The following is a 12,607-nucleotide window of genomic DNA, read 5'->3' on the forward strand; positions in this document are numbered from 1 at the left end:
TGGTGTGTTTTGCTTGTGCACAGCTTTTGCTTTCCCTATTAAACTGTCTGTACCTCAACCCACGAGTTTGCTCACTTTTACCTTCCAATTCTCTCCCTCATCCCACCAGCAAGAGACCGAGCAAGTGGCTACGTGAGGCTTGCTTGCCAGCTGGGGTTCAACCACAACAGATGGGCAGGGAGGATACAGGAGAGCAGGCTCCACTTGAGGAACAAGTGGATGCTTGTTCCTCAAGGAGGAGATGCAGGACTCTGTAGGCACCAGTATCTGCAAAGATGCTTTAGGGAGTTACTGACTTAGGTTTGCCTTGAAGCATCAGAAGCACAGGAAGCCTTTATAGCCAATTCTCTGTCAGACAATGACTCAGGTCCCAAACACCCACCTTGCCCGCCCTCTGTTAGCAAAGTGTTGGAGAAATATTGCCCAGCTCTTTACACAAGGCCTTTTGTTGGCTGGTCAGCTTCAAAACCACTGCTTTTCACCCCCAGGTGACAGCGCTGCCATGAAAAACAGGAAGAGACTGAATACAGTAATTTAAACAGTCAAACTCCATTTCCTGCCTAAAGGAAAAGAAAACACCAGCAAAAGGCAGAAGCCAGGTGATAGCTGGGGACAGCCACTTTGATTATCTTGGACAGATATTCAAGCTGTGTATCCAGGAAAAGCTATGTTGATGGAGGTGACACCTTTTCAGCTCAGGGACTGGCATCTGTTAAGCTGCAGAGCAGCAGGTGATGCTGCGAGGGACATCAGGCTGATGAGGACACCAGGATCTCCCAGAAACAGCAGCTCTAGGATGCAACCAACTCCTAAGCTGACAGCCAGCATCGTGTCCCATCGACATGGAAGCTGAGAATGCTCTGTCCCTGGCAGTGTTCAAGGTCAGGTTGGATGGAGTCTTGGGTGACATGGTTTAGTGTGAGGTGTCCCTGTCCATGGCAGGGGGCTGGAACTGGATGATCTTAAGGTCCTTTCTAACCCAAACTATTTTATGGTTCTGTGATTCTATGACACATATTTGGGGCTTCATTGCAAGACAAAGCTCCAGCAAGGATTCCCATTCCTCTTGCATTTCCCCTAGCAGGCCATGATACCCTTATGCTGCTTTGGGGTCAGTTTCAATACCCTCCTCTTCTTCATCCATACTTGTATGTTCTACACAGCAGTTCACCTGCTTGCTCCTGCCTCCATTAGTGAGCATCCCAGTAATGTTGTTACCTCTGGACTTCAAAATGCACCTATTGTTAATCCTATTCCATAGTAATGCAAATCAACAGATTCCCCCAGTGATCAAGTCCTATACAAAATAGGCCATTTACATCTCCATCCTCCTCCCAAAGTACCACTTTAAGAAATCCAGCATGTCTCAACTGTTACAAAGTTAATTACAAAGTTTATGAAATATATTTAAAGCATGGCCTTCTTTATTTAACACGAATCATAGAATTTGGGTTGGAAGAGACCTTAAAGCTCATCCAGTTCCACCCCCTGCCACGGGCAGGGACACCTTCCACTAGAGCAGCTTGCTCCAAGCCCCTGTGTCCAACCTGGCCTTGAACACTGCCAGGGATGGGGCAGCCACAGCTCCTCTGGGCACCCTGTGCCAGTGTGCCTACTTTTCCCTCCAGGATAGCCCTTCCTCCTACCCACACCCTGTATATCCACACAGCCTCGGTTCCCCTCTTCCGTACACTGATGCTCCGCAATGCACCACAAAAGTGGTCACACTTTGGTGACACACAAAGCTCTTGCTAGATAGCCAGAGGGGATGAAGGTGCTCTCTGTAAGTAGGAATGGCTTCAGTATCAGGAGAGGAGATTTAGATTAGACGTGCAGGAAAGCTTCCTAAGCAGCCAAGACAGATCATGTAGGGAGAGAGATGAGCCTCCCCACATTGCCCCATTGCTTAGAGGTTAAGAAGAGGTGAGACCAACATCTGTCAGCAATGTTACAAGTAGGGCAAAAGGGTGAATCAGATGACCCCATAAGACTGCCTTTTTTTAATCCAGCCTCTTTTTTTTTCTGATTATATGAATTTCTAAGCATTTGGGGGCAAGGGTGCTGTTTAAATATAAGCTATTATCCTGTATTTTCAGCAAGGAAAACCAGAGAGGTATTACCTGGAACTGTTGTTCATCACCTGAGTGAACAGTGCCAATTTGCAAATCAACTGCCTAGACATAAAAATCCATCATTTTTTTTCCTGATTTATGCTGAAGATTAATAGGAGGAAAGCTGCAACACAGGAACAGGGGAGGAATGAACATTGAGGATCCTCTATTCATCTCTGGACTTTTCTATTTCCCATTCTGGAAATTCTTCTATCACACTGCTAACATAGAATCATAGACTGGTTTGGGTTGGAAAGGACCTTAAGATCATCTAGTTCCACCGCCCTGCAGCATGCACGTGTGGTTGGCACAAGAGAAGAGCAGGCTCATTACAGCTGTGTCTCCATCCTTTACCTTCACATTGGGTTTGCAAACCAGGCTCCAGGACATTCAACCCTGCAGGACACCAGCAGACCCAATGCCTCCTGCTGCATGTTGACCATGAGACACTGTGTGTCCAGCCCACCTTGTTGCCAAGTCCTACCTGGCCTCAACTTCCCTATCTCCTGCTGACTGATCAGGGAAACTGCAGACTCTGCACTGTACTACTCCAACATTCCCCCACATCCCTGTAATTATTTGTGTGCATATTTTGCAAGTGAAGAGATCTGTGCTGGTAGTGGTCCTCAAGAGACTTCTCTTGCCCTGAAGCAGTCTTGAATAAGCATTACGCCAATGCAGGAACAGGAGCATCCTAACATATGGATCCCTCTGAGTCATCTATCACCCTATTAGAAAACTATTTGTTACCCAAAGCCAGACCTGCCCATGCAGCAAGATGCAAGGACAAGGCAGTGAGTCCAGCTCCATAATCCATTGTCCTACAATTAATGCCATAAAGAAAGGCTTGACTATGTCTTCTAATAGTGTTTCTGCAATGCTCAGTGATGGTTTCCCATATCTCATCTCTACCCATCTGCTCAATACCAGGCACATCATCTCTATCTGCTCACACGCAGGATTTCAGCTGCTGCAGGCAGGGCAGCAGAGCTGAAGTTCAGGTCCAGCCTCAATCACAAGCAGGTTAAGCCTCTATTTGCGCCAGCAGAGAAACATTTGACATCCACACAAAACCAGGGAAAGTCTCACTGATGGGTTTGTAATTGGTTTTAGAGCTGCCTTGAATACATGTGCTAAGAGGCAGAGCGGCAGTGCTGGTGGATAGCTGGCAAAGCAGGACATCAGCAAAAGGAGACGAGGCCCTCAGACCCATATCCAGGCTCCAAAATACTTCACCAACCATCAAATATTTTCCAAGCTTAGCAGCTGGACTGTGCAACCCTTACAGCAGCCAAGTCACTAATACCTCTTCCCTCGGGCAGCACAGCTGATCTCAGACAGGCCTTGCCAGCAGCTCTAAGCAGACTCATTTAAAGAGAGGATAGCCTACTTAGTTACACTGTTCAGACTCCCTGGTTTTTTCTCTTCAAGGATCTCCAGGCTCTTTTTCCAGCTGGGAAGCATTAGCATCTCTGATTCAGAGTGAAGAAATGCAGTCGCAAATATACTCTTAAGTGGTTTTCCCACTGTGTCAGCCTTATCCTCTCCCCAGCCTCTGTCCCTTCAAATTCAGTCTGATGTATCTGCCTTCTTGGGTGGGACTCACACCAAACGACGCAAGAGAGCTGTTGACAGTTTTGCTCCTATCTAAAGCCGCAGAAGCCAGGTTACTGGGAGGTTTCAAACCCCCTGATTTGGGAGGTCCGGTAATGCAAACGTTAGTATGGAGCACAAGCAGAACGGATACGCAAATGCATGGAGAGGCTTAACAGCCCAGGAAAGCAACTCCAATGGGAAGCTCCCAGCTTAAATCTAAAGGCAGCTTTTTGAATGTGCACAGGCCTTAAGGCTAAACAAAACTCAAAGCCAGATTTGGGCACAGGCTTTCTCCCTGTGCAAAACTCCATAGGGAGCTTTGCAGGTCTAAGCAGAAAAGTTCCCAACTAAAATGAAGGACTTGTCCCTCTGCATGTTTGGTGTGGGAGTATGGGAGCAGTGCAAGATCAAGCAGCGATGCTGAGAGCACTGGTGTAAAGGGGAATGAGGGCAGAGTAAGGCAGGATCAGCCTCCTTGCAGTTAGATTCCCATGCGTTCCTCTTGGTTTGCCCTTGTCCTGCAAAGGAGCCCCCAGCAAAGGAAGCTTGAGTACAAAGAGAAAGCCAGAGCAATCCCGTATCCTTGAGATTATGGGGCAGGAAAGCGCTCTGGTGCTTCTCCATATTCCCTTTGCTCAGGCTTGAACTTGCCTCTCCCTTGAAAGAGCTAATTAAGGGAGGAAATCAAAGCCCAGAGAAGGGGCTATTACAGCAGCCAGGGTGCAGTGCCGGCTGGAATGCCGAGCTCCGTGCATGGTATCATTTCTGCAGTGACACTTTAGTGAACCAACAGACTAAACTAAGGCAATTCCTTCAGACCATTTGTAGGTCAGGTAGACCAGCCTCTTCCCCTACCCTGCCCTTAAATCTGGCAGCATTTAATCCTTGATCTGCAGCCAGGTCTTAATTTTTCAGTGCAGAGGCAACACAGAGCTGGCTGGGAACGGGAAGATGAGGGACTTTGATGGTTAATGACCAGTGCTTCCTAGCACTAGAATAAGGCCCTGGCTTCACAAAGCTCCCTGAATGATCCTGCTCCAACTTCAACCCAGGGAAGGAAACTTACACCCATAGACACAGAAACCAGTGCAAACCATTGACATTATCGAGGTCCTGTTTTGGTTTAGGTTTGAGCCAAGGCTGCACAAGGAAATGTAATTTCACCCCTAAAGAATTGTACAGCAAAGTAACCACAATAGGCAAATTCCAGCAAAATATTTCAAGACCCCTTGGCTTAGCTCATCAGCAATCATAGCATGCCTGGGCAGGTCAGAAAGTGATACCCTTCTCAGCTCATCCATGAGCAAACTGAGGCATGAACGGGTTAAAATAGGTGATGTGAGGCAGAGCCAGCACTGGGATGAGGCAGTTTGAGCCCCTAGTCCCTGCTCTAATTGTTAAGCCATGCTCTGTGAGCACAGGAGGAGGCTAAGATTGGGTGCTTTGGGGTTTCACTTACCGCACTGCTACAGGGAATGTCCTTGACTTTGAGCCAGGCCAGATCTAACGTCCCCTCTCCCCTGTAGCAGGACTGCAGTCTGTCCTTGATGCGGTCATTGATCTTCTTCAGGACAAAGATGCAAAGAGCAGACTCATCCAAGGACTTCATCTTCCTTTTCTGCCCCTTGGAGAAGACTGTGAAGAGGATATCATCCTCCGGACCAACACCCAAAGACCTTGCTAAGATAGCTCCAGCCTTAGACAAGTAGGCTGCTTGGAGCAACCGGTACTCCACTCCGTTCTTCTCACAGCCAATGGGCACCTCAACGTAGGAGTTAAAAGCTGTGTCCTCCTTACAAAGCCGAACCAGCTTGGAGGTATAAACCTGCTCCTTCGTGGTGGAGCCCGGTGGTGAGATCATCTCAGGCTGTAGAGTTAGGAAATAGACAAAGTTACCGCTGCTAAAGCCATAGATGTAATAGATATCAAAGTCAGGGATGATGGTGAAGGTGTCTGAGGGGATTTTGATCATAGAGGCCACAAACTCATCATGAAAGACGTATGCAAACATCCCATCTGCCTCGGAGTTCTTGGTGAGCTTCCTGCTGGAAATAGTGGGGAAATACTCAGGTTTGCCATCCACGGCAGTGGCGATGAACAACTTGTCATCCATGTTGCTGTAAGAAACAATGACTCCAAAAACAGAGCCACTCTCATTCACCCCAGAGAGGTAATGCTCCTTCTTGTGGAAGGGCTCTCCCAGCTTGAAGAGGTCATCCAGCCTCAAAAGCTTGCAGATGCCCTGGTAAAGACTCCCACAGGCTATCAATCGATTCTCCTTGTAGTCTATGAGGAGCATTTTGTTGATGTTGTTTGTGGGTGTCAAGGGTTCGTTGCAAGTTTGGACTATCCTGGGGGGATAACACTTGGGATTATCTTCATCAGGACCAGTTTGGTGGGTCACCAAGACCTTCAGGTCACTGGAGAGCTTGTAGATCCTGTTGACAGCTCCCAAGTAAATGTGCCCAGTTCTTTCGTCAACCACCAAATGGTTGAAGTTCCCCTCTGCTTGGTCTCCAGTAAAGGTGATGAAGGGCCTCTTTGGATGGAGTGGTTGCTGCCTACCAAGAGGCGACACTGTGGTGGATAGCAGGAGGTGAGAAACCAGGCAAGTCCATTTCCACATGGCCGGTGACATGATTACAAATGTTTGTATTCCCAAGGGAAGGAGGATTAAAAGCTGTACAAGTCTTCAAAACACCAATTCCCTGGCAGATTTTGTCCTACAAGCAAAGACAAAAGAAAACAGAAGTACATTACTATGGAGTATTCCTTCCTCCTCCCTCCTTCACAACCATGCCATCATCAGAGCCTATTTAATTGCTAATCCTCCCTTTCTGGTCTCTGAGCTCTCTACTTAAAACCAGCACAAAGGGAGCCCTCCTGAAAGAAAAGATGCTGGTGGAAAGAGCAGAAATCACACAGCAGAGTAATAAATTGGCACCTTCTTACTCTCCATTACACACACACCCCCGTGCTCCATGGTGCAGCCCAAAAAGTCACTGGAAGCCAGAGCAGTGCAAAAGGCATCAAGTACTATTGCTGTTTGCACTGCCAACTGCATATTTGTTATCGAGGAAGACAGGGCTGGACAAGGATTATTATCCTGCTCTGTTGGAGGAGGGACTGAAGCCTACAGAAGGTCAGGGACCTGCCTACAGTGACAGGTCTAGATGGATGCTGAGCTCTTTTGTCACCCTTGAAGTCTGCCAGGAAGAAGCCAGCTCTGCTCTGACATTACCATCCTTTCTATTCGGGAGACCTCAGTCCAGAATGGGCCTGTTTGATCAGGCTCTCTGTGGCTTCCAGATCAAAGCTGCCTCATGCTAGTCCAGCCTGGAGTACAGACATAGGGGCTGTAGTGTGCCAGCCTTTGCAGCAATGTCTACAAAGGGCACGCAGCCAAGCATGGAGCAAACCGAGCATCAGGTCTCCACCCTCCCATGGGTTCTCATCACCAGACTGCTCTCCACCCACAGCTCAGGCAAGGAAACAGCGTCTAAAAGAGAGAATCAGTTCCCCCTGAGCATAGCAGATGAATGAGGAGAAAGGGGCTGCCTAACTATTAGCAGTAATAAAGTCTAAAGGACCATGAACTGGAAAGATCAATGACTCAGGGACCAACTTTCCAAAGAGAAGGTGGTGGGAGCAGTATGGGATACAAACATCTTCCATAATCACCAAGCACCATCCTTGCGCCATGGCAATGCATCTCCTTACTCAATACATCCATCTGCTCCCTATTCCTTCACTTTTTCATGTCTGCTTCTGTACCAAGAACAACTTTAGCCTTTTATGGCCCCACCAAGCATGTGAGAGATGGAGTCCTGCCAGCTCAGCTCTCACAAGCCAGGTTCCTTGATGACTGCACAACCCTTGCTACATGGCCAGGCTGAGGCACACAGATCTTTCCCCCCTCCATCCCTCTTCAACACCCAGATCAGAATCTCACAAGTCTGTTCTTGTTTTCTAAAGGACACAAACCAAGCCCCAGCTCTGCTCCTGCAGGCCAGAGTCCCATCACTCACAGAGGGACTTTGCTGAAATCAGGGGTGTAAACAGGTGAGTAAAAGTGATGACTGCCAGCCCCACACATATAGAAGGCAAGGAAGAAATCACTGTTTGCAGATCCCAGCAAGGAGGAAGCAGTGCAGTGACACAGGTCTGGATTTCAACCTTTTCAAACCTGTGTAACTCTGCTAACGACAATGAAATAATAAAGAGAATAAATCCCATGTTCTTTTGACCTGTAGTCTGATTAGATCTGACAGTGGAAAGGGTAAATCTGGGGTTGTAGAGCATCCCCCACTTTCCTGCCACCCAAAATCTTTCCAGGTTCTCCTAGTAGCTAGCATTTCAAAGCTGTTGTATGACCACCTCCACCTCCCACTTGCCCTCCGTACCGCAGCAGCCGCAGGCAATGGATAGATGACGGACAAAGGTCATTCCACATTTACTTTAGGTGTGTTTACCCTGCTCTGCTTTGCCTTCCTGGTCAAGCAAATATTTAATAAAATGAAGCTTAGACTACAGAGGTTGCAAGACTGTCTCATGAACACGAGAGGATTCGCTCTGCAGGGATGTGCAGGCTGGTCACGTAGGCTTTTAATAACCTTTATGATGATAGATAGAGTGGCAATGGGATGAGCTCTCCCCACACAACCATTCTTCTTTCAGGAGAGGCCATCCTTGAGAGAGCAGCCGAAGAGGGGAAGCTGTCCCTGTTTGAGTCCTGTGTTCAGAAACCTCACGTGGCAATCCTGAACACCGGCTCCTGTCACTTCTGAGTTATGATCCATATTTCTAACAGACACGGGTTTGATAGGGCGCTAGATAGATCTAGGAAAGAATTATTCTTTTCAAGTCCTAAAAGATCTCTATTTCGCCCCTATATCCCACTGTATTTCGCTCTTCTTAGTCCTGCAGAGTCAGCACAGCTGCAGGACAGGGAAATGGGAACTGCTGTGACCCAGAGATTGAAGAAGTAATGAACAACCCCTCTTCTGCAATAGGAGCCCTCTGCCCAAAGGTCATCGCAACACCCAAGAGCTGAGTTGCAACAACAGGAGGAAACATCCCTATTAAAATAAGTGACCAACATAACATAGAATCATAGAATAGTTAGGGTTGGAAAGGACCTTAAGATCATCCAGTTCCAACCTCCCTGCCACGGGCAGGGACACCTCACACTAAACCATATCACCCAAGGAGAGAGGGTACACTCCAGACATGAAAGCTCCAGGAAGGCTGCATGAGGAGTCCCTTTCGCAGCAGACAAAGGGGCTTCAAAGACAGTGAACCTCATGGGGGAAGATGCTCACCTGCAGAGGAAAGAGCATCAATAATCTGACAGCACCAATAGCCACTGAGCAAGCAGGAGCATCCCTGTGGGACAAAGAGGTGGGGAGAGCAGGAGCCTGGGGCTATTTTACCATCTTCCACCAGCCATCTGAGTGACCCTACGAGCAGGATTTTCTCTCTGTGAACTGCTGGCACTCACTCCTCTCCCATCTGCTCATGTTGTTTGCCCTGCACCCTCTGGAGCGCAGCCTTAGCTTATCCTGCAGTCCCAACCAGTTCTTGAGCCTTCAAGGGCTATAATTTATAATGTGGCTGCTATTATTTATTAATAAATAACATCAGAGAGCAAAGCCAAGACTGGTCATTTAGCTTGCAGAAGAGAGCACAGTTTGTACTACCTCTTAGAGGAGGCACCAAGGAGAAGGGGGCTATGCATGTCTTTTTATGACCCGTGTCTGGATAGCAGAAGTCACAGCAGCTGGGAAGACAAATAATGCAGTGGCATAGATATACCTGTCTTTAAGGCTGCTTGGTCTAAGAGAGAGTGATTATGATATGATATGATGATTGATATGATATGATATGATATGATATGATATGATATGATATGATATGATATGATATGATATGATATGAAGAAAAAAGCAAATAACAAAGGCCACAGTGAGGTCTGGGCTTCAGACTTTGCTCTAAGCCAAAATAAGCTCAAACTGCCTTCCCATGAGAGCCAGGCTCACTCTCCTTTCCATTTCCAGGGACATGGCCAGCACTAACGCCATGACCCACCATGTAGGGCTCCTGTATGAGACCAAACTGTCCCTCTACACGGCTCCTGCCACAACAGCACATTTCAGGTCCCTAAGAAGGTCACACAGCCTCTCTAGTCACAGAGGTCTGTAGGGAAAGAGCTTTTGGTAGAAAGCAGCCCTGCTTTTTCTCCCTCTGTCATGAACACCTTGCCCTCCATTCACCCTTCACAGGCAGTGGTGGTACAGAGGGGATGCCGCAGGCCACAGCAATACAAAGCTATCAAATAACACATTCACCTTTATATTCACAGTTTGGTTTAAGGACTGGTTTCCACCTAAAGGGCAGCAAGTTATGGCCTGGTTACTTTTTTGCTGCTATTGACAACTTCCACCAAGGGTTAGAGAACACTGAGTTAAAGGATGCAACTTTGTTCTGCTCAGGGCTCTCTAGGACATGATCCCAAGACTCTACAACACGCAACACTACGATACATGCAGCCCTGGACAAGAAAAGTTTGGATGTAAGAAAGCCTCAGAGGAAGAAACTTTCCTAACTCCTTTTAACTCATTGGTGGCTGTTATTAGATGGGAGAGGTAGGGAATGCCGAATACACCCTCACAGTACAGCAGGTTCCAAGGGGATGAAGTCAAGAAGGATGCCCTACGGCTGAGGAAGTAGGGATAGATCAGGCATAAAAAGGACACAAAGGACTGGTCTGTCAACTGAGAGGGAGGGAAGGACTTAGGAGGAAGCGTCCAGGGAACTGGGAAAGAGGGAGCTGGGGCATTCGGTTTTGATTGACAATCTCATGAAAGCCATGGTCATGCTCTTGGCACAAAACCACCCCTCTACAATGACAGCCCCTGAAAGGAACGTGTGACTGGGTGAACATGGGAGATGACAGCATCTCCCCATTTGGCTTACACACACACACAACCCTCCTGCCATCAAAGGTGGCAGACAGAATCACATCACCATGTCCTCTGCCACAGCCACTGCAAGGTCAACGGCAAGAGGAATCACGCATGAGAACGTGGCTGCAAAAAAGCCATTGAAGCAAACCAGCTCTGGGTCCAGCTTCAGCCAAGGGCTCAGAGCAAAAGTACACGTTAACATCTAGGACATGATCAAAACAGCACTGGGGAGGGAGAAAACCCACCACATCCTCCTGCACAGTGGGTCTGACCACCCAGTGGCTGGTGGGATGGGTTTGGTGACTTCTCCACCAGGCAATACATGGCTAGGAGGAAGTCAACAGCACCTGGGACTCCTGTGCAGTGCCAACGGCACGGGCTGGGTGGGTAATGAAGCCCAGCATTAACCAGACAGCACGCTCCTCTGTTTACTTCTGCTTCACTCAGGCACAGCTATTCATTTCCCAGGATGCGGGAGGCCGTGCAGGGATGCTGACAAGGCAGACGCCCAGCGACGGAGCCAGCACAGAGCAATTCAGCACCAAGTGCAGCTACACAATCTCTTTAATCTCAGCTAAAGAGGGCTTTTTTTTTTCCCCCAGCTTCCTTTAATAAACCCTGATTACCATGGATAGAAGCTTTTCTTTGGAAGCCAACACTGGGAGAAATCTCATGCAGAGACATTGTCAACAGCTCCCCCAACAAAGCCCAGCTTCTAACTTCAGCTAAATCCTTTCTCCCTGAACTTATAACCTGGCTAATGCCTGGTGGAAACTGAAGCCAAGTCTCTCTTTGAGGGCATCCTAGGCCAGAGCATCTTTTCTTCAGAGCTCACCGCGATGAACAGATCTCAGTGCAAGCTGCAGCTTGTCCCAAAAATAAAGAGATTAACTTCAGGAGTGGTTTGTTTGCAAGGCACTTAAGCTAAGGCATGGCCTTCCTTCGTCACACAGATCATTCTACTCAGGCAGTCAGATGGTGCCCATCACCCTGTTACCTGTGCATCTGCCAGAAGCGTATTAAATGATGGGATTAACGCTTACCATGAATGAGATTTTCCTCCTTTTTTTCCTTATTCCCCCATGTGATAAAACTGCATGTGGATGGAGTTTCTGCCTGCACTTCAGACTTGATTTCCTATCAACAAAAGCAGGTCAGAGCCATGCTCCTTTGCTCTTGGAAGGGAAAGCAGAGAGGTTTGCAATGGTTTCGCAGTTCCTCCAGGTATTTGCTAGGTGGAGACTCAAATGAAAGAACACAAATATTAGTGTCAAGAATGGAGTTTTGAGGTCATGGAAATAACCTACAAATCCTGAATCCAGGGTTAAATTCTCTTTTCTGGAGCAGACTTGGCCAGTGAGTGCCACCCTCCACAACACAGGTTGCAGTATTTCCCAGTCTTCTGAAAGTATCCTGAGGATATCTCTGTTAAAACTGTTCCTTATTGCAGTAACTGGGGAAATATAAACCCTCAGACAAACAGACCATTGTAGCAAGAGCACACAGGATTGTTGATTTTAAGCAAACCATGCCACAGCAGTGCCTGAATTGGTTGACCCTACCTAGATGAATGTGTATATGAGACCATAGAATCACAGAATGGTTAGGGCTGGAAAGGACCTTAAGATCATCGAGTTCCAACTCCCTGCCATAGGCAGGGATGCCTCACACCAGACCATGTCACCCAAGGCTCTGTCCAACTTGGCCTTGAACACTGCCAGGGATGGAACATTTAACACTTCTCTGGGCACCCTGTGCCAGCCGCTCACCACTGTCCCAATAAAGACCTCCTTCCTTATATCTAACCTGAACATCCCCTGTTTCACTTTGAACCCATCACCCCTTGTCCTATCACTACAGTCCCTAATGAAGAGTCCCTCTCCAGCGTCCTTCAGACACTGGAAGCTGCTCTGAGGTCTCCACGCAGCTTCTCTT

General features: G+C 47.8%; 1 protein-coding gene across 3 annotated transcripts in view; it reads right to left on the bottom strand.

Moving 5' to 3' along the window:
• PLXNA4 (plexin A4) overlaps positions 1–12,607 on the bottom strand; it is a 464,287-nt gene that overhangs the window by 430,153 nt on the left and 21,527 nt on the right. For all 3 annotated transcript variants that reach the window (XM_057425602.1, XM_057425603.1, XM_057425604.1), the window contains exon 2: positions 5,167–6,430. In XM_057425602.1, coding sequence (XP_057281585.1) covers positions 5,167–6,345 — 1,179 coding nt within the window. In that variant the 5' untranslated portion in view covers positions 6,346–6,430. The remainder of the gene's footprint in view (positions 1–5,166; positions 6,431–12,607) is intronic.

This window comes from Pezoporus wallicus, unplaced genomic scaffold (genome assembly GCF_028554395.1).
Source record: "Pezoporus wallicus isolate ANWC-B61680 ecotype Strahan unplaced genomic scaffold, APGP_CSIRO_Pwel_v1 contig_4722, whole genome shotgun sequence".
NCBI lineage: Eukaryota > Metazoa > Chordata > Aves > Psittaciformes > Psittacidae > Pezoporus > Pezoporus wallicus.